The sequence below is a fragment of the Tiliqua scincoides genome, chromosome 3 (genome assembly GCF_035046505.1).
Source record: "Tiliqua scincoides isolate rTilSci1 chromosome 3, rTilSci1.hap2, whole genome shotgun sequence".
Lineage (NCBI taxonomy): Eukaryota > Metazoa > Chordata > Lepidosauria > Squamata > Scincidae > Tiliqua > Tiliqua scincoides.
Window position 1 is genome coordinate 178,624,506 of NC_089823.1, and position 21,089 is coordinate 178,645,594.

General features: G+C 40.6%; 2 protein-coding genes across 2 annotated transcripts in view; one reads left to right on the forward strand and one right to left on the reverse strand.

Moving 5' to 3' along the window:
* The window catches only part of SHTN1 (shootin 1), a 65,993-nt gene extending 50,570 nt beyond the window's left edge, over positions 1 to 15,423 (forward strand). The window contains exon 14 of the mRNA XM_066620157.1: positions 9,823 to 15,423. Coding sequence (XP_066476254.1) covers positions 9,823 to 10,027 — 205 coding nt within the window. The 3' untranslated portion in view covers positions 10,028 to 15,423. The remainder of the gene's footprint in view (positions 1 to 9,822) is intronic.
* A 1,187-nt stretch (positions 15,424 to 16,610) lies between these two features.
* The window catches only part of ENO4 (enolase 4), a 40,998-nt gene continuing 36,519 nt past the window's right edge, over positions 16,611 to 21,089 (reverse strand). Inside the window, exons 13-14 of the mRNA XM_066621455.1 lie at positions 20,544 to 20,661; positions 16,611 to 16,941 (exon numbers count right to left, since the gene is read on the reverse strand). Coding sequence (XP_066477552.1) covers positions 16,835 to 16,941; positions 20,544 to 20,661 — 225 coding nt within the window. The 3' untranslated portion in view covers positions 16,611 to 16,834. The remainder of the gene's footprint in view (positions 16,942 to 20,543; positions 20,662 to 21,089) is intronic.

Below are 21,089 nucleotides of genomic sequence, written 5' to 3' on the forward strand. Positions count from 1 at the left end.
ATTGCAGGCCCAAGGTCTTCTAGAATGCGTAGTGAATTGACTGTGAAAAGGATCTTGTGTTGTCAGTCAGAGTTGTTAGATGCTGTAAAAGCCTATGTGAACCTCAGTTTATTGTACCGGCTTACCTATTCAATGGCAACCAAAAAAAGTTTCTTTAATTTTAAATTATCAGTTTAAAGAATTAAAACAAATGTCTGTATGCTTTGAGAGCACTGCGCTGTAGCGTTGGTGTAACATGGTTGTTCAGCCAATAGATCTGATTCGGAAGATCTGCTGATGTCCACCAAATTACATTTATTTGAAAAGGGCTAGGCACATTTATAGATACCAGTGACAGGGTAGCAACAGCAGTAGAGCAATGTGTCTTTAATCTCTGCTTTGGGTTTCCCAGACACATGTTGAAAACAAGATGCTGGATTAGAGGGACCTTTGACCTGATCCAGCAGGGCTCTTCTTAAATGTATGGCAATTTTAATGAGAAAAAGACCCAATACAGCCTTTCAGAACCTACCCAATACTTGGACCTGCAGCTCAGTGAGAGCTACAAGAAGAGCTATAGCTCAGTGGAAGAGTAGATACTTTTTATGCAGAAAGTTCAGTCCTTGGCATCTGTAGTTAGAGGGTCTAGAAAATATCCCTGTCCCTAAGAATGCAGTCACCAGTCAGCATTTAAGGCGCTAAGCTGGATGAAACAATGGTCATCACACAGCCTGGTTTAAACATGAAGCCAAGGCTGCATTCTTTTTTTTTAGCTCATAGCACTAGAAGCATTAGATAGCTTTATTTTTAGCTTCCAGCAAACTTGGGACCAGTGGCGTAGATAAGAGGGTGCAGGGGGTAGCAGCTTCACCGGGCAACAAGCCTTAGGGGGGCAACAAGCTGAGCTTGACACTAGTGGCCAAAATTGTGAAAAAAATTGGTAAGTACAAATAATACTATCATGTTACATATCATTGGAAAGGTAATTTAATGAGGAATGCAATGCAATAAACCCCATTGGAGTACCTGTATTCTATCAAAAGTTACAACCAATTAACCAGAAAATGAAAACACAACTGCTTTATGGAACAAAAAGTGGATTTCTGTAACTCAAAACCGATCTATGAGATTGCTTGTTCTGAGAGCCAATGAGATGTTAATATGGTACAGCATTGAATAAGGTGTTAATATGAATCAGCTCTCATTTCCATGTATCATAATACAGTCACCCCTGCTAACTGAGTAAAGAGACACTTTTTCAAGTGAGGTTCCTCTTATATTTAGCAGGGGAAGAATTCACCCCAGCACAGTATCGCTAACCAATAAGGGGCACACTTTGTATTTATTTGCTTAATCAAATTTGATTTTGTTATGGATGGGGGGGCTACAAAATCTTCTTTGATGCCAGGTAGCAGATAGATGCCTTAGCTTTGCCTCTGTTTGGGGAGAAGCAGCAGAGCAAGTGGGTGGCAAGCTTCTGGGCGGGGGGGAGGAGGCATGTTTTCCCTTGATTTTCACTTTTTAAAATCCTGGGCGTGACATCGCTTCCAGTTATGACATCACTTCCGTGGCAGCATTTTGAGCTTGGCACCGGGCTACACAATCATTAGCTACGCCACTGCTTGGGACATGTTTCTTTTTTTTAGGTTCCAGTGTGCTAGCTACACTAGAATTTCTCCGAGCCTGCTCAGAGCTAGAAAGGATAGCCATAACCATGCATATGTTATTTCCACCTATTTTCCTGTCTAAAGAACAGAGGACCCTGTCAAAAACATGGCAACTTCCATAGTATGTGCAGAGTATGGTTACAACATAGTGACCTCCATATAAAAGATTTCAATGAGGGTACGCCATTTTGTTGTTTTTAAAATAAGTGCACTGGAAGCACACATGCTGGAAATGTCACTTCCGGATTTTTTCTAGGTAAAAAAGGAACACAGCTCAAAATAAGAGTGGTAGAGTGCACCGTATCGTTTCAGACTGCAGGTAGGGGTACCAGTTTCTAATGCTCCACTGTATAAAACGAAATCTCTGCAAATAAACATTGAACATTAAGAAGGCTTTCAACCCAGGTCATTCCCATAATCCTTTATCTGTAGGAAGATTTTTCACATCTTAAAAATGTTATTTCCCCCACCTACACTCTCAAACTCAGGCCTTTATTTTAATTTAAAAATGATAATACCTCACATTTTCCCTCCCAAGGGAACTCAAAGAGGCTTTCAACAAGAAAATTAAAACAATCAATACAAATTATACAATAGCATCCCAATCCTATTCAAGATTGGGCAGTATTGTGGAAGCTTTTGCAACAGTGGAAGTGAGTTCCACTGTCATAAAATGGCTCTTTGACAGAGCACAAGCTTTAAGCATGCTGGGGCCAATGAAGTGTATAGTTTCGCCCTAAAATGTGCAATATAAAAACAAATTCAAAAGTAACTGGCTAGGTTTAATGATGTGGGTGGGTGTTGTGCCCACTTACGTATACTTAAGCTAAACAAGAGCAGTGGGACTAATACGTTAACAGCACAGCACGACAGCATGGGATTGATTAAGGAGCAACCTGTCAGTGTTTTGGAAAGACTACTGTAAAGGAAAAGGTGAGCAGTTTTTTCTTCTTCCTGTTTCTCATAAGAACCTAAGGACATAAGAACAGCCCCACTGGATCAGGCCGTAGGCCCATCTAGTCCAGCTTCCTGTATCTCATAGCCGCCCACCAAATGCCCCAGGGAGCCCACCAGATAACAAGAGACCTGCATCCTGGTGCCCTTATGTTCTTATCCTGCCCACTGCAAGATTTTATATGGCCCATAGCAACTTTTTTTTTGCCAGAGCATTTGCGAATGTCTGACATTTTTACTCAATATGTATTATTTTCAGTTTAAGCCATTTCTGCCCAATGTTACATATATGCAACAGGAACCAAATGTGTACACCTGGGGGCTGGGCAAAAATGGGTTAAGCATTGTTTCTTTGTAATTGTCACATTTCTCTTTTGTTCTGAATTATATCATGTTGATTACTAAAAACGATCCAAGTAAAACTTATTAATTCATTCATTTAAATTTCATTCATTCATTTATGAAATGGATTTATTTTTTTGGCCCGTGAAAGTGTGTAAAATATATGATGTGGCCCTCATACTGAAACGTTTGGAGGCCCCTAGTGTAGGTGATCAAACGCAATGGAACCTTTGGGCACAACAGAAAAGATAGGCAAGAAGATTTAGAAATGTTTACACACCTTGTAACTTGTAAGAATTGAAATAATTTTAATTGGAAGAAGTACACTAATTAGGCATGAACAGCTAAAATGCATTTGGGATATGGGCAACTTAACCAAGAAAGGGAGGCAGGTCAATGACATCAATCTGAAAACTGAGTTTATTCATCCTTGGTTGGCAGAACAAAATTCAGGGTGCAGCCTGACCATTTACATTGCCAAGTACACTTTAAACACTGCTCCTAGTTTTTTTTAATGGTTTTCTGATATTTCATCATCTTGTTTCAACATATGCTGATCTTATTGCATGTATTGGTTTTACAATTTATAATAGTATTATAATAGTAATTTGGATAACGCCTTCCAAAATTTGATATGCAATCTGAAGTTCTGTTAATTTAGAATTAACTGATCTTGTAAGAGAGAAAATCGGAATGGCCGTGTGGTGCTTGGACATCATTTTATGGCACCTACATTTGGAGAAATCTCTCTTTCCAAAGAGAAGAAGGAAGGAGGGGAATTGCTCTCTCTCTCAACCTCAGGTTGTGACAGCCAATTAAGTCTGCTTCTTTACTGAACTAGTGAGACAGAAACTGTTTGCTGCTTTGTAAACAACAGGTGTGAACAAATGGTTTATCCTGTCATTCCCTGATCTTTCTAAGGTCCATTTATCTAGTAGTTGCTTGTTATGACAATATCTTCAAGCATCTGACCAAAATTGTCATCTTTTTGCACTGTTTTGACAATTGAAAGATTAAAATAACGCTTCAACTTAAAGGAAGAGTTAAGGCACCTACCTTAATTAAGACACCATGTGAGTAGACAACACATTCACAGTCTTGCACATTGTGCTTACTTACAACTGAGCCTTCAAGCAGCCACATTTTTCCTTAGACTTTTATCTTCAGTTTTGTTCCTCTGCAGGTTGGAGGCAATTCTAACATTTATTTTGTTTTTCACACTTTTATACCACCCTTCCTCCAAGGAGCTCAGGGTGTGTACATGGTTCTTTCCCTCATTTTGTCTTCACATCATTCTTTGTTTCTTAATGTAATAGATGTTCTGATAAATCTTAAATAATTACTTTGCTGGCTTTACTTTAGGTTGAACATGCACAAAATTTTGCTTTGCAGTTTAAAATAAGCTTTGCAAGAGGTTGGTTGACACAATTAAGAGATTAGAATTTGAAAGCATTAAAGACTGGCATACCTCTGAACCCAGCTTCAGTGTGGCCCCCCAACTTGCAGAAGAAGTGGATTAGGACAAACCAAGGACAGTGTGGGTGCATGGAGGCTAAACTGTGAGCAAGCACAAAAATTGCCACCTCATTCAGTTTTCTCCACAAGTATTTAACACAGTAAGAGTCTCATTTAGCAGTTTCTTCTGAGAAATCAAGTGATATTTAATTTGGTTTGAAAACAATCAAATTCCCAAGGTTCGTGAGATGTATATACAGTGAAGGGAAAGGTGCATCTTACTTTCTCCCCTTTTCTCCTTAGTGCATTTTCAGCACTTAGTAAACATTTTCATGTAGCAGAGGACTCAGTTAACAGAACAAGCCACATAGAGGGTAAGGCTTAATCTGATGATTTTATATAATTAAAGGATTTTCTCTCCTTCCCTCAGCTGTAATCTTAGCATCACTGAATTGTCTACTGACACTGCAGGAAACAGCTCAGCCTCAGAGAGACACAACTACAAAGGTTTTCCATGTGGAGCTTGTACATGGGCAATTAAGTTGGAACAATAACTGGGAAAGAACGACAGAATGTTCTGGAAGCTGAGAATCTTCTTTTAAAAATAGAAACCCTAAAAAAGGGACATGCAACATTATGATGCATATAGCCTAATGTGACTTAAAGTGTGTAGTCTCAGTATTGTCTCAACACTCTTTAGTATATGTTATACAGCATTTATAAGAAAACTTTAGGAGACCGTTTCTTAAAATGGAAGTCTAAGATACTCCAGGTGTGGCAGTATGCTACATACAATTTCTGTCTCGGCAAGACAGAGATGGGGGGGTGACGTCCTCACATGTGGCGTTTGGACAAGTCATTTGAGTTACCCAGGAGCCTGTTACAGTTAATGATTTGTTATTGACCATTGATAGGACTGGCAATTCATACCAGCTGAGATGATGTTCTCTTAATGAGGGGATGCAGGTATTCAAAACTCTCTGAAATCTAAAGGGGAAGCAGATTCTTTTTCCTCAGTGGCCAGTAGAGGTGGCAGCAGCTGGAGAGGCCTACCAGGCTGCTTTACCACAACCTTCCACAAGATAGAGAAGCTTCTGTCTCACACCTCCTGCTCTAGGCAGAGGCAGCAAATGCAAGCCCTTTGAAGGCACCATTATTCCATTTATCGTGGTAACATCTGCGCTCTGGGTAAGCAGAGAAGCTCCTGATACAGTGAGTGAGGTACTGTTGCTTTTGAAAACGTAGATGCTTATAGCAGGGGATAGTTTGGTATATGGAACTGATAGTGGTGGTTCCTATTTCTGTCCACCTTTCCACATGTCCCAAAGAAGGAAAGTCTGCAGACCTCTCTAGTGGCTGTTTTGAACTAACCATGGGGGAAGAGGGTCTACATACTTCTCCATTTGAAAACAGGCAGAGAAGTGCTCAAATAGATGGATTTTCTCAAGATGTGTGAATTGGCCCCCAGAAATGACAAAAAGTCCCCAGAATCCAAGGTCAGACATCTTAGGTTTTACTGTTGGCATCATGCTTTTCTCCACATGAGAATTGTTAATAGGTGACCCATAACAAGAACTTGCATTTTGAGTGTTGTGTTGTTAATGGTTTGTGTTATCTTTCTAATATATAAAAAGCACTTTTATTTTATGAAGGATAGAAAGTCTTCCAAGTGACATAAATTATTACTAGAATGAATATATGAGCTTACTCAGTAATACTGAGGTGTATTACTGTTTATCTTGTTAAATCTGTATTTAGCTTTCAACCTATAGATTAAAAGGCTATCTCAGAATGCCAGGTGCAAGGGAGTGCCAACAGGATGCAGGTCTCTTGTTGTCTTGTGTGCTCCCTGAAGCATTTGGTGGGCCACTGTGAGATACAGGAAGCTGGACTAGATGAGCCTTTTGCTGATCCAGTGGGGCTCTTCTTATGTTCTTACAGCATTTAGCTGCTGTTGAAAATGTGGATGCAATGCTACTATTATGTAAATCCAGGATACCTCTACAGAAATGTTTGCCTTTGTTTTCAATAGGTATGTGCACAACTATTAATTTACATATTGACTTCCCGAGTAATGTTCTCAATGGCAAGCTTGTAGAGAGCTAGAAGTAAGCACTCTCCATCACTTTATGTATCTGTCAACAAAAATAATTAAATGCCATTCCACAGAAGTTGATTTAGAACTCAGAAAATGCCAGTGTGATCATTCATACAGTGCCATGAAGTGAAAGACAGTTTGTGTGTCCATTCATCTCACTACTTTACTGTAAAAAAAAAAATGATTGTGCAGATAGCTTTTTAAATGGTTTTTAATTTGACCTGACCCTTACTTCAGAGCAGAACAGTTAAGTTGGACAAACATTACTGAGAGTATTCAGAGGAGAATGAAGGATGGATGGCACCTCACCATCTTCTGCTTCTTTTTATATCCTCTACTTTTGCTTAAAACGTCATTGGCTGCGAGACATTCAGTGAATGAATTGAATTCATTGCAGTGAGTCTTGGGTGGATTGTATAGAATTCCAAATTCTGGCTTGTACTCTGATGTTACCATGCCAAATCTCAGTTCGGGATACAATGCAGCAAGTCACCAATAAACCTCTGTGACAGATTTTATGATTTTAACAATGACACTGCATTACAGATAGCAGCAGTTGTGTTTAAAAAAAACACACACACACAGGACTTGTGGTGGAGGGAAAGCACCAAATGAACTGTGAGCAGCAATGTGTTATTTTGCGCTGGAACAGACAACAACTTAATCACTGGATTTTTGCTGTTAAACTGTATATTATTGACAGATTTAATCTCCCATTTTTGCCATCCTTGAAGGTGATAAATATGATTGCTGTGTTACCCATTTTTATTGAAAACGAAACAGTCTTCTCGCTATTTGGCTGTGCATCAGCCGTTGGATAGCTGCCATCCACTAATGCAGGCCCCCTGCGGAGAGCCCACGGAAGAATTATACTCTGATTCACCAGATTGTGTTAAATAGTTCAGCTGTTGAGATTGGAAAGAGAGTTACCTCCAAAGTGAAATAAAAAGGACCTTGGCATTTATGGCTTTGACCATTTTATAGTGTTGGGGCAATCAGCTTTTCAGAGGTACCATTTTCTAAAATAACTCCTTTGTCGTAATGCTGCTTCCAAAGTTTCATTTGCTGTCATGTTCAAAATATTTCCTCTTCCATTTTTCAGGGAAAAAATTAAGTCTGAGTGCTAGGCAAAATTTGCATAAAATTGCTTTTTCCCCCCTCTCACGGGTTTGAACACTTACTGAACTGAATTGCTAACTGGATCAGTCAGGGCCAATTTCTGAACTAATTAGCCTCAAACATCCAGTGTTAGATGTGACAGTAGTGCATATAATTTGAACTGTGACAATCACAGAAGGCAAACAGTGGTCTGCTATTGTAAAATAGCCATTTCTAGTTGAAGACATTCAGACCTGGAAGATAAAATTCTCCTTGTATGGCATTTCTGTAGTCAGGCCTATCTTCACAAAAAAGGCAGGATTTTATTGCTTTCCTATCAATCTAAGCCAATAAAATCACACCATTTCTACTGCACTTCGCTTCATCGGGTAACCTTTCTTTCCAGACAGTTGCCTGAGCTGGTTCCATAATAGTTGGACCCATCACATTAATTTGCTTCTCCCAAAGATTCAACTGGTTTTTGTTTTTATATCAGTATTTATAGTAGCCACTATAAATTGATAGCCACAATGTGCTTTTATACCCTGTAGTCAGGATTGCCAAATCATCTTTACTTGGTTCTTTGACTAAAGTGGAACAGTTGGTGAATTAAGGCCTTGATGACACATGGAAACTGCATGTCCATAGTCGTGTAGGTGCAACCACTGTAATGTAGAATGTCAGCGTTTATAAATTTGTAACACATGATATTTATAAATGTGACATAATGCATTCTCAGAAATAGGCTAAGCTATACCAATGCAAACTCTTTTTGATACTTTCACTGATAGTTGTGTAATGATAAATGATGAAGTACAAGAGCTCTGCATGACACTCCTTGTAGCTATGACCCCATAGCTAAACCACATCTGCTACTGATACAGAATTAGAGAACATTGCTGATGGGGTTTCAGCTGGGTGCCCATTCATCTTGGGAGTTGCTGCAATGAAGCCAAGAGTCCAGTCCTGCAAATAAAAAGGAGAAAAAAAGAACATGGGCTTCTGAGTTGCCATGGGGGAAGGAAGCCAGCACCATATTGGTTTTCTTTTCCTCCTTCAAATTACTTCTATTTAAAAAAAAATATCTCAGGAAAGAATTACGAAGGCTTGAGGAAGGAGCAGTACCAGATATTTGGGGAAGATTAAGATATCACCCCTGCTAACTGGTTAAGAGGCACTTTTCAAGTGGGTGCTCCTCTTTTATTTAGCAGGGGGAGAGTAACTGGCCCACCTCACCCCAGCAGTGTCTTTTCTAGTGGCTGTCTGCTGGTGTTGCATCTTTTTAGATTGTGAGCCCTTTTGGGACAGGGAGCCATTAGATGTTTGATTTTCTCTGTAAACCGCTTTGTGAACTTTTTGTTGAAAAGCGGTATATAAATACTGTTGTTGTTGTTGTTGTTGTTGTTATATCAGACTTGAGGGGGAGAGCTCCAAAATCCACCATCTCTCAACACTGGGGCAGATGGAAAAGACCCTGCCTGGAAATGGGGGCACTTGACCTGTTTTCTCTAGTGTTGGGCACCTGACCAACCACTGCTGCATTTTTATTTACCTCTCTGTAGGCTGCCTGGTCCCCAGTGGCCAGTTCTTTTGCTGGTGTAAGTCTGAAAAGCTCCTGGGGGCTGATCCAGTCTGGGAAGGTATCCAGCATGTGCAGCTGCCACCAAGATCCACCCCCAGACCAGCCTAATCCTCACCCTGATGTGCCCCACTGCCAACTTAAAGGTGACGGAAGACGTTCTTCAGGCTGCTGTTGCCTGTGCATGGCTTCCTGCCTTTGTACTGGGTGGATCTCTGCAGGTTGCCTACTGTGCCAGGGGCCTGGCAAGCAGGATGTGATAGTGGATCATGATTTATATCCCACAAATAGGATTAGGGTATTAGTAAATGAAAGGCAGAAGCACTGCCATTCCTTATCCTTTTCCGTATACTTGCTCTTACATGCTGTTCATAATGAAAGATTGAGACCCTCCGACAACTGACTCGGGGATGAATCCACTCCTTTCAGACAGGTGACTCTACCAGAAAGTTATTCCTAATCTGTGAAATTAGGCTACAATTTTGTGTAATGAGGTTTCACTCATTTTCATCATGCTTGCTTGTGATCACATGCTAATCCTGACGCCTATAATAATTTTGCTGCTGCTGCTCTTAGCACTAAAGGATTTGCAAACACAATGTGTCATTTATATACTTAGGCATTTTTTTAAAACATGTTCTGCCTTCTAGGTCTCCAAGCGATGTGGTGCTTAAAAATAAAGCTGCTGGCACAGAAAAGCAGGCAGAGTCCATGGTAGTATTGGATCCAGGGAACACCAAAGATCAAATGCCTGAACATCTTGACAAAGACAAGATGATGGAAGAAAAAGAACAACACATTCATAAAGACACTAGTGTTGGGAAAACGAAAGAGACAGACAGCTCTCACTGCTAATTGATGTGCTAAAAGGTGTTGACTTTCCAAAGTTGATTTCAGTGAGTGTCAGTTGTTTTGTTTTTTTGGAAAGGGCTATATACTTTAATGTATTCTATGATAGTTTACTGAAACAGCCTTTTGTATGCATTTTCAATAGGCGCATTAGTAGACTGTATAATTGTACGCAATCCAAAGTCTCACTTTGAGTCTCTTCCTCCTGTTTATAGACAGGGTTGGGATTTTTTTTCCCTAATCTATTTATGTTTGTTTCTTAAATTATGCAAAATATCAAAATTTATTTTGATATTATTTTGTAATAATGCCTTGTTTGGGATATGACCCAAAGCCTGCTGAAACAGATTGAAAGGATAGATTCAGCCTTAATTAGGTATTCCCAGAAAGGCACTCTCTGTGCACTTTGGCTCCTACCACTGATAAATGCAACCACAAATCACTTTTTGTAGACACCGAACACAACCTACTGAGGATTTCTTGGCAAAATTCATGAAAACTTGGGCTATCGCCTGATTAAAGAAATCTTTGACTGCATGCCGAAAGACATTTCGTAAGCAGTAAGGCTCATTCAAGTTATTGGAACTGACCTCTGGGTAAACATTGTTAGTCAGATTAATTGTATGTATTTTAATTGATTACTTAATTATATCTACACATAGAAAAGCAAACATTCTTCAGGAAAAAGCATACTTTCCTATCCAGCACATGCACAAGAGGAGGGCTCAATTTATGCCAATTCTCCTTTACCTTTTGAACCCCCTGCACCTATCATAAACCCATGCACCACATAGTCCTCCACCTCCAGGTTTTCAAGGGTGCAGGAGTCCGGAGAGATAGAGGGAAATCAGCAAGAATAAAGTGTGTCACCCCAGCTCAAGCACAAGCAGAAGGTGGGGTTTTTCGATATATGAGTATTGGAGACCACCATTTTATAAGAGGCATTCACTCTGTGAGAAAAAATAAAAGACGAAGAATACCTTTTCTCAGAAACATCTGCCCCCATTGTTTATTTCAGAATCTCCTTTGAGAGCAGGTGTAGTATCAAGGCTAAGAGACTGAGCTGCAAACCAGGAATTTTTCCAGTTCAGATCTCCCCTCCTTCATGAACTCGCCAGATGGTCTCAGGTAGGCCACTCCCTCTTAGCCTCAGCTACCCAGCAATATAGGCATAGTAATACTCATCTTACAGAGTTGTTGTAAGGATACCATCAAGATGCATCCCATAGGGATGTTTCAGGCTCTAAAGGTTTCCACTGAGTAAGAGACTTTTGTTGCCTTGCCCGGGGCAAGCCCACACTGTCCTGCTGGGTCTACTTGGATTTGCACCAGGTATTTTGCTGGCGCAAGTCCAAGTGGACCCAGGAAGGTGGATCAGGGCTGGGAAGGGAGATAGGATATTGGCGGTGTCGCTACCACCAAAACTGCCCCCTTCCTGGCCTCAGTCTGACCTCCTCCTTGCCTTGTCCCCTCCCCATTCTGCTTCTTCCTCTCCCTGTCCTCCCACCTTTTTTTATTCTTATTTTTTTCACATTTTTATACCGCCCTTCCCCCAAAGAGCTCAGGGCGGTTTACACAGCTGCTCTTCCCCTCTTTCTTGTCCTCACAACAACCCTGTGAGGTAGGTGAGGCTGAGAGAAAGTGACTGGCCCAAGGTCACCCAGGAAGCTTTGTGGCTGAGGGGGGATTTGAACCTGGATCATCCAGGACTAAGTCCACCTCCCAAACCACTACACCACCCTGGCTCTCCTGCTGCCATCTGACTTTCCTTTCTGGGTCTGGTAGTGGGCCTTCTGCACTACTGCCATTTAGGGCAGTGCTCTTAAAATGGCCACCAGCAACACACTGTGTGTGTCATCACAACCTATTTTACAACAGAACTGTGTTCCACTGTCATAAATGCCTTCGCACATTGACTATGGAGTATAGGGCCATAAATGCTGCAACCCTAATTAATTAATGGGAGCTGAACAAGAGCTGTGGTGTTCTCTTATGCATTTTCCCATTCATTTCAAAGGAACTTGAACAGGAAAAGTTTCCAGTGGAATATATCCACAGAAGTAGAACTTGGTGGCACAAGTTATATATGGGCTATTATATCCTTATCCATATGATCTGTACGTAGATATTTACAAAAATGTAACATAGCACTAACTTGATCATTGTTTGTATCTTGGCATATTCTTTATACCCTCTTGACAAAGCTTGCTTTTCTGTTGGAAGGATCAGTAGCTAAAGTTATTCCAAAGCCTGAAAATATCAACCCATGCTTTCATAGCCAAAGAGAAATGAGGTCTGTCGCTATTAAATCTAGTCAGATATCAAGCAGCCCAGTTACATAAGAAGAGCCCCACTGGATCAGGCCAAAGGCCCATCTAGTCCAGCTTCCTGCATCTCATAGTGACCCACCAGAAACTTCAAGACAACAAGATACCTGCATGATGACACCACTCCCTTGCATCTGACATTCTGAGATAGCCTACTTCTTAAATCAGGAGGTTGCACATACCCATCATGCCTTGTGATGGACTTTTCCTCCAGAAATTTGTCCAGTTCCCTTTTAAAGACATCTAGGCCAGATGTCATCACCACATCCTGTGGCAAGGCGTTCCACAGACTAACTACACACCAGGTAAAGAAATATTTTCTTTTGTTCTAACTCTCCCAACACTCATTCTTAGTGTTTGTCCCATTTCTGGTGCTGTGTGAGTTTTGATCTATTTTTTATCCATTATGTTCCATTTTGATCCATTTTTAATGCATTATTGATCCACATTTTGATGCATTATGAATATGTACACTGTAACCTTTCAACTCATAATTGAGAGCCATACTTTTCCTTGAACAGACTGAGATTTCTAGCCTCTGACATTTTCAGCCCAATCCTAACTTGTGCTGGAACAGGCAGGCCAGTGGGCCTGTGCTGTATCTAGCACAAGTTGCAGGCAGCAAGAAGCTCATCCAGGGGCAAGGGGAAACTTTTCCCCTTACCCCAGGGAGAGCCACTGCAGTCCCAATGGGGCTACTTGGATCTGCGTCACCTCAGGAGGTGGTGCAAATCTGAGTAGCCTGGAGCTGCCCTGGGCTGTCTAGGAACAGGTTTAGGATCCGGTAACAGCACATTTCATACTCCCCCTCCCCTTCTCAGATATCATTCTGGGATCTTACACTACTGAAATATTCACATACGTTAAGCATTTCTGCTACCTACATCACTTAAAGATTTTCACTTTCAAACTTGCTCCTAATTTTTTATTATAATTTTATTTTAAAATACCAAAAATTAACAAATACAAACTCAAAAAATTAGAAATAAAAAAAATAAAAAACAGATATTGAACGTTGTGTGGCAAATGCAGAGTTCTAAATTCTTTGATACGCTTCATAATCATGTAGCATACTAGGTATTGTATCTTAAACATTCTATTAATTATTCTAAAATGCATTTTCAAAAACAAAGAAAACAAATTTTCTGTATATCCATTATCTACTCATTGAATTCATAATTCATTTGACCCATTTTCTCCTTCTTGCTCAGGAAGTCCATGAATGATTTCCAGTTGTTCATAAAATTCTTTACTGACTTCTTAAAGTCATAAGTGTATCCATTTCAGCAAGGTCCAATATCTTTACCCACCATTCTTCAACTGAAGGTATCTCTGAAAGCTTCTAGCACTTAGTGTAGAATATTCTTGCTGCAGTTGTCATATGTAAAAGTATAATTTCTAGATCTTTCTGAATCAAATCAAGTTTTCCCAACAAAAAAAACTTGTTCCTAATTAACTTTTAGTCAAGTGAGCTGCACCCCACAGTTGTTTTTCTGCCTCACCTCCATAAAGGATGCATCCAATTCAGTACTCTCCATAACCTAGGAAGACTATACCTCTAGACCATTTTACCCTGTGCAAAGTGAATCTCACCTTATGATGTGATTTCAGTCCTAATATGAATTATTATAATGGTGTAGGTAGGTGACTGTTTCTTTAGCGTACTAATAAAAATGTATAAAAACAGTCATAGACCTTCACATAGCCCTGTGCATATTTGCTTTATTCCAATGGAAATGTCCTTTAAAATATTCACCATTATGACAAAGCACTTTGAGAACCAGCCTATGTGCTATATTCCTACAATAAATGAGGACAAGAAAACAGGTGTAATGTAATTATCCACAGATTTTTCACCTGAGGTTTCATCTCAACAGGATGAGAAGGGCCATTTAAAGGGAAAAGTCCTTTAACAATAGCCTCACTTACCATTGTAACAGGGCAGACAATCAATCTCTCTCTCTCTCTCTCTCTCTTTCTTTCTTTCTACAGCACTTAGAACACCCTCACTATGAGGCAAGTGACCCCTCCCTTCCCGCTGAGCATGTGAACTAATGCAAAATAGAAGTGATATTATCTCCGCTTTGCATTCTTTCCCCAAGCTGCACTCTGGGGTTGCTGCCTCGGAGTGAAACCTTTCTAAGCACCTGGAGAGAGACTGATTGTCTCTCTGCTGGCTCTGTCCTGCATTACAAAGGTAAGCAAGGCTATTTTTAAACCACTGAGCAAAGGGACATTGTTTTTTAAATGGATTTCCTTTAACACCATTTTAGGCATCCATGGGGGTTCTGGGAATGGAACCCTCATGGGTACCAAGCCTCAACCTGTATTTCATTGTATTGTTATCATTAGAAAAATACTTGTAGCCTGTAGAAACATGACACTTTTGACCACATAGTAAAATAGCACACACATCACATTTGATCATCACTCATTTTCCTGAAGAAGACAATGACAAATCCTGCAGATCTACATTTCAGTGGTATTTCCAAAATCAACTGTCTTACTACAGTATACAAGTGTAATTAGGATCTTCTCTCTCACACACACACACACTAGAAATATGCAGTTCAATGTTTTGTTTGAAGTTGGGTGGTAACATTCTTGAATGCACTATAACCTTTATACGCTATAAAACAGTGATTGGTAGTTAGGATTAGAGAATGAATGTTCCATTTGTAACCTTGGTTCTGCATGTAGTAGTTCAGTGCTTATCTCCTAAAAAGCAAATCATTAAGTGTGGTATTTGTATGTAAATAGATTTTTTTTTGCATGCTTGTTAAGCAAATGTCAGAGTGAATCAAATCAGTCAGCTTCATAGAACTCAAATATGGGGAAAACATGTCCATTGCTTTATTTATCAATACTTCAGTAGTTTTCTTTTCCTATTAATTGATTTTGCACTGGATATCAAACCGTGTATCAGTTTGAATACACTGAATTGAATATGATGATTTCTAAATGTATTTTTCCTTGAATGGTTACTACTGAAGAATATTCAAAAATTTCTTAAAAGTATTTCTTTCTAGTTAAATTATTTGTTATATGATGATATGAATTATTTATCTTTTCAATGCTGATTATTAAAAAGGTTTCTGACTTTTCCCAGATATTGTGACATTTGGTGTTTTATTTGCTACAAAGTGAGAGTATGCATGGCTTTGAAAAATATCAGTTTTCATTGTGCACACAGGGATGTGCTGCCTTCAGCAAACCTGGTGACCACCATATGGAACAGGAATCCAGGCAGGTCCCTACTCTGAACATAACCTAAGAGAAAAACTGTAGTAGTAATGGAGTGCCAGCCCAGCCAAGGTCAGTTGTCTATATCAGTACTACATCAGTACCTACTCTGACTTTGAAAACCCTGTAAGTCTTTGTGTGTTGCTGGACAGGGAAAGGTTTTTCACCTGGGGGGTCAATGGCTCTCAGGAGGGTCTGGGAGGCCAGTGACCCCCTCTGTAGCCCTCCTGGCAACTTCAAACTGCTGTTTTTTTAAAAAAAAACTTCCTGTTTTTGTCACAAAACTGGAAATGCTTCCCCCCCCCCCAGTTTGAAGCTGCTCGGAGGATTGCAAAGGGATTTGCAGGCTTCCCAGCCCCTCCGGACAGCCATAGCAACCCCCAGGTAAGTGGGAAAAAATCCCTTGCCTTGCAGCAGTAGGATTGTAATGATCACATTGCTGTTGATTTCTGGGCATTCCCTTAAAAGTACCCACCTGTTTGGGAACCACTGGTCTACATAGATCTCTTGTTGTACTATTCATTTCAGTGAAGGGAAAGCAATCTATATATACATTCCTTTGTACACAAAGGAAGGGACAGTGAAATGAATGGGATGCCTTTGCACACTGGATTGTTCTATGAATTCAGCTAAGCTCTTGCATCTGTAGATGATCACTTACTAAAAACATCCATAGTATTTTGCTACACAGAGCTACATTAGCCTGAATCAGCCTGAGTTATGCACCAACTGTTTTCACTAATAATGGAACGGATGTTCCGCATAGTGCTTTTAAAAATGCCACCTTTTTTTATGGCACTAACTCTCACTGATTAGAGAACCCCAAAGTGAAGCACCGCATTAAAACTGACTAATGTTTTTTAACAACCATTTAATGGAATTCCAGGCTATTTAAAACATGCACAACTCCTGCCTTTCGCAGGTGCTTTACAGATTATTCTACATGGTCTTTTTTCAAAGACAAAAGATTCTTGAAAGTATACCCATATCCTCATAGCACAAGTAGTTTGTATTCTTGTGTGGCAAATTTCCACTAAACTGCCTTAGAAGCTGAGTGGCAGAAAGGTGGAGTACAAATGTTTTAAATATGTATTTCAAAAGACAAGGAAGACCAAGGACTTGTGGTTTTTTGTCCTCACTCTTGTTCCCTTTTGGTAGACTTGAGACAAAGGTGTGCACTCCTAAGAAGAGAATTAAAGGGTTAGTTTTGAGCCAACAATTGCCAACTCTGAAGCATCACTTCCTAGATAGCAGAATGCACTTCCCCTACAGTAGCATCACTATAATCAAATTCCTCTTCATCATCGTCTTCTTCAGTAAAGTCAACAAATTCATGCTCTTCTCTTTCACCTGAAATGAAAAATATATTACCTGAGTGTTTTAAATGAATGTATGGGCAAAACGTTGACCGTTAAAAAATGCAGAATTTATTTCAGCTTATTTTTCTGAAGCATTCTAGAGTGTAATAATCCCAACAGACCAAACTTGAGTTTGTAACCCACAACGTTGGTTGGCACAACAGGAGCTAGTATCTGTCCCATTATGTGTCAATCCCAAGAGACTATGCAACTCTTCAGAAACATTTTGTGTATATCTATGGGGGGGGGGGATGACACATGCAACAATGGCACAATTCAACCAGCATTAAGCACTCTGGCATCCTACTGACTTCAATATCAGAGAAACATCTAACATTTCCCACTGAAACCCAGAACGTAAGTGCTTAACATTGGCTACATTGTACCTGTAATGATTCAGCAGGTAAGCATGTCATTTGCAATGTAATTATATGCTCTCTCTCTCTCTCTCTCTCTCTCTCTCTCTCTCTCTCTCTCTCTCTCTCTCTCTCTCTCTCTCTCTATATATATATATATATATATATATATATATATATATATATATATATATATATATATATATATATATATATATATATATATATGGAAATACCAGGGAAGTATGAGCAGAGGTTTGCTCTGCTCACAATTCACTTCTGGCTTCCAGGTTCTCCCCTCCCCCTCTGCATCCCCCTATGCCAGTGGTTCTCACCCTTTTCGGCCCGGGACCCACTTCTGAGAATGACAATCTGTCTGGGACCCACCGGAAATGATGTCATAGCCAGAAATGACATCATCAAACAGGAAGTGACATCACTGTGATGTCAGAGTGATGTCATCAGGCAGGAAGTTCTTGTCTAGAAACTCAACATAAATGACAAGAGACAGTATTCCAGCTCAGAAGCTTCTTTCAATTCTCCCTGCCCTCGCTACCATTGCTATCAAGCAAAAAATAACACAACATCTGGAACAAAATATTTGTGTATTTATTTACTACTGTTTTTATTTCTGTCTTTATTTACAAAATCTCAAGCTACTTCTTGCATTGCGCTTGAAACTAACAAACATTGATGTGGTTGTTGATACTGTGCTCAGCACTAGCCAGAAACAAGTGCACCCTACTCATGCACCTCAATACAAGGAGTAGCTTGAGCTTTTGTAAATGAAGGAAATAAAAACAGTAGTATCCCCCTCAGAAGAAAGATAAGCAGAGACGCTTCCCCTCATCTCCCCCTAGCCTAAGCACGTCTACTTAGAATTGACTCCCATTATTGGCAATGGGGCTTACTCCCAGGTAAGAGTAGACAGAATTGCAGCCTAAGAGAGCAGTAAGAAGAGGGGAAGGGTGCACATCAGAGAAGTGGCTGGGGTAGCAGCACTCTCCCTGGGTGCTTCCCCCCCCCCCACATGCCAGGCCTGCCCTCCCTCCTCCCCCCTTCCTGGCTGCTCTCTTGGCAGCCAGGCAGCCAAGGATCCCCCCTCACCCCAGCAAAGATATAAAGAGAGGACATGCTAGCCAGGGCAGGAAAGGATTGTGCCTTCCAGGTGATTTCAGAGAGGGTGTGATGCAAAGGACCGCAGTGGGGTGGTGGCAGTGGCGGCGATGCTGCTTTCAAGGCAGGCTCACAAGAGGGGAGATCACATGGGTCTGCTTCTACTCACCCAAGCCCTGTGTTCAGGTCTCTGCCTACACTCTCCAGCCCAGTTCAGCTGCGGGGGGGGGGGGGCTGCTCTGTTTTGCAACCAGAGGCAGCCCATCCCATCAAGGCAGCCAAGCTGACAAAGGTTGGTGGGGAAAAGCCTGGCTGGCTTGTCCACGTCTCTCCCGGTCCTTCTTTGCCTGCAATCCAAGCCTGCACTCCACGACTGGCCCCCCCCCGAGAGAAGCCTCCAAGTGCAGAAGGGAGTCCAGCTGGAAGGCAGCAGCACACTTTCTGGGGAAAAGTGGCACACTGCTTTCTTTGCACATGTGCAAGCTGCTCTTAGTTACATCTCAATGCTGGGAAGCTTAAAAAAATGGCAACACCCAGGCTTTGCCCACTTCCAAAATGGTGCCACCTAGGTCTTTTGCCATCTTCCAAGATGGCTGCGGCCAGCTTCTCACAACCCACCAGAAATTGGATCGCCACCCACCAAGTAGGTCCCGACCCACAGTTTGAGAACCACTGCCCTATGCCATTACCTTCAGACACCAACCTTAGAGGTGACAGGGCAGCGTGGGAAGCTTTACTAAGGAGGTTGGGGAAGATGGCTTCCAGAAGTGCTACACTCTGGATCAGGGTGACCAGATATCCTCTTTTTGCAGGACATGTTCTCTTTTTTGGATTCTCTTTTAATGTTCTCTTTCAATGGATTATATTAGTATTTTTAACAGTACTGAAGGTTGCCAACCAACCATTTATATACCGCTTTTCAATGGAAAGTTCACAAAGCGGTTTACAGAGAAAAACAAAAAACTAATGGCTCCCTGTCCCAAAAGGGCTCACAATCTAAAAATATGCAAAAGAACACCAGCAGACAGCCACTAGAAAAGACACTGCTGGGGTGAGGAGGGCCAGTTACTCTCCCCCTGCTAAATAAATGAAGAGTACCCACTTAAAAAGTGCCTCTTACCCAGTTAGCAGGTTTTCAATAATAAGTAATATAGTGTTTAAATTAACCACATGAAATTACTATACAAGTGTTTTTAGCTTTTATTTTGTCATGTCCTACATTTTTCTAGGGGTGCCTTATCCTCTTTTGCAGTTATGGTATTTGGTCATCCTGCTCTGGATGCTACTTAGTCCTCCCCCCAATAAGCCTGTTTGTACCTCCCAAGCATGTTCCTCCACCAAGCAAATGGGATCTATTGAATGGAGATACGGAAAGTACACATTGGCTTTTCATTGCCATGTAATGGCTAGGAACAGGGCTTCTGAGTGCATACAAACAGCAAGAATGGAAAACTGGGTTCTATCATGACCCTTGGGTATCACTTTATGTGCAGGCACCACTAAAGCACAGAGAAGGATTGTGTCCATGATGTTTAGTAAAATCCAAAGAGATTACAAAGATAAAATTCCAATGAAATTTCATGGAATAGTGGCATAATTATTAAAGTGCACACAATATAAAACTACATAAACAACATCTTCACACTTTTTTTTCTTTTGATTGATGCCACTGGATTATTGTCAAAATTGCTACTAGGCATATATTGGCTATTTAAATTACAATTCGTGAATAACCATTTCTTAGTGCATTTTTGTATGGAATACCATTAGAGCAATGATTTGCAATTTACAGCATAATCTGCAACATGCCTAGGGTTAAAATTCTGTGTAAAGAGAAAAGTTCTCCATCATCTTTAAAGCCTGCAAACCAATTAATTCTGCTGAAAAGGCTGTTGCAGCCTATTCCTAAAGAAATTGTCTTATTTTAACAAACCAGGTAAACAGTTAACTCATTAGAAAGACAATATACTTTGTGGCAAATGTCATCCTTGTTTTCTGCAAGTGCTTATTTATAGTCTTTTGATTCCCCTGCCCTCCTGCAGAGTAATTTCAATCACCCTTTCTTCAGTCTTTGTGCACGTATTCATTAAACACTGAAAACAAAGTAAGAAAGACATTTTACATAGTCGTCCATTCTTGGCCAGTTCTTCTTCTATAGCAAAGAGGCGGTTGTATTTGGTCACCCTCTCTCCACGTGAAAGACCTCCCAGCTTGACGAACCTGGCGCCTAGTCCAACAGCCTTAGAAAACAAAATGCAGATTTCAACTCCCCTAGTTGAAGAAATGAAATTTTTTCCTAATTTGGTGATGGAAAACTGTATGTCTAGTATAGCATTTAACATGTGTGCTGGTGTTTATAACATTGCAAAAGCATGTCTGCAATCCCAGGTCATAACTGGTCCCCAGATGATTCATACGAGGGTCGCCCAGAAAGTAATGCACCACATTTTTTTTCTCAGCCTACAGTAATGGTATGAATGCGAAACTTTAGATATACATTATCTGAATTTTCAGGAGTGCGCACACAAATTTTTGGTTTCTTCAGACAGATAGCGTAGCTGCAGCAGTGTTTTGAAATGGCGTCTGTAAGTGATGTACGTTACAAGCAGCATGTCGTCATTGAATTTCTCACTGCGGAGAAAGAAACTGTTGGGAACATTCACAAACG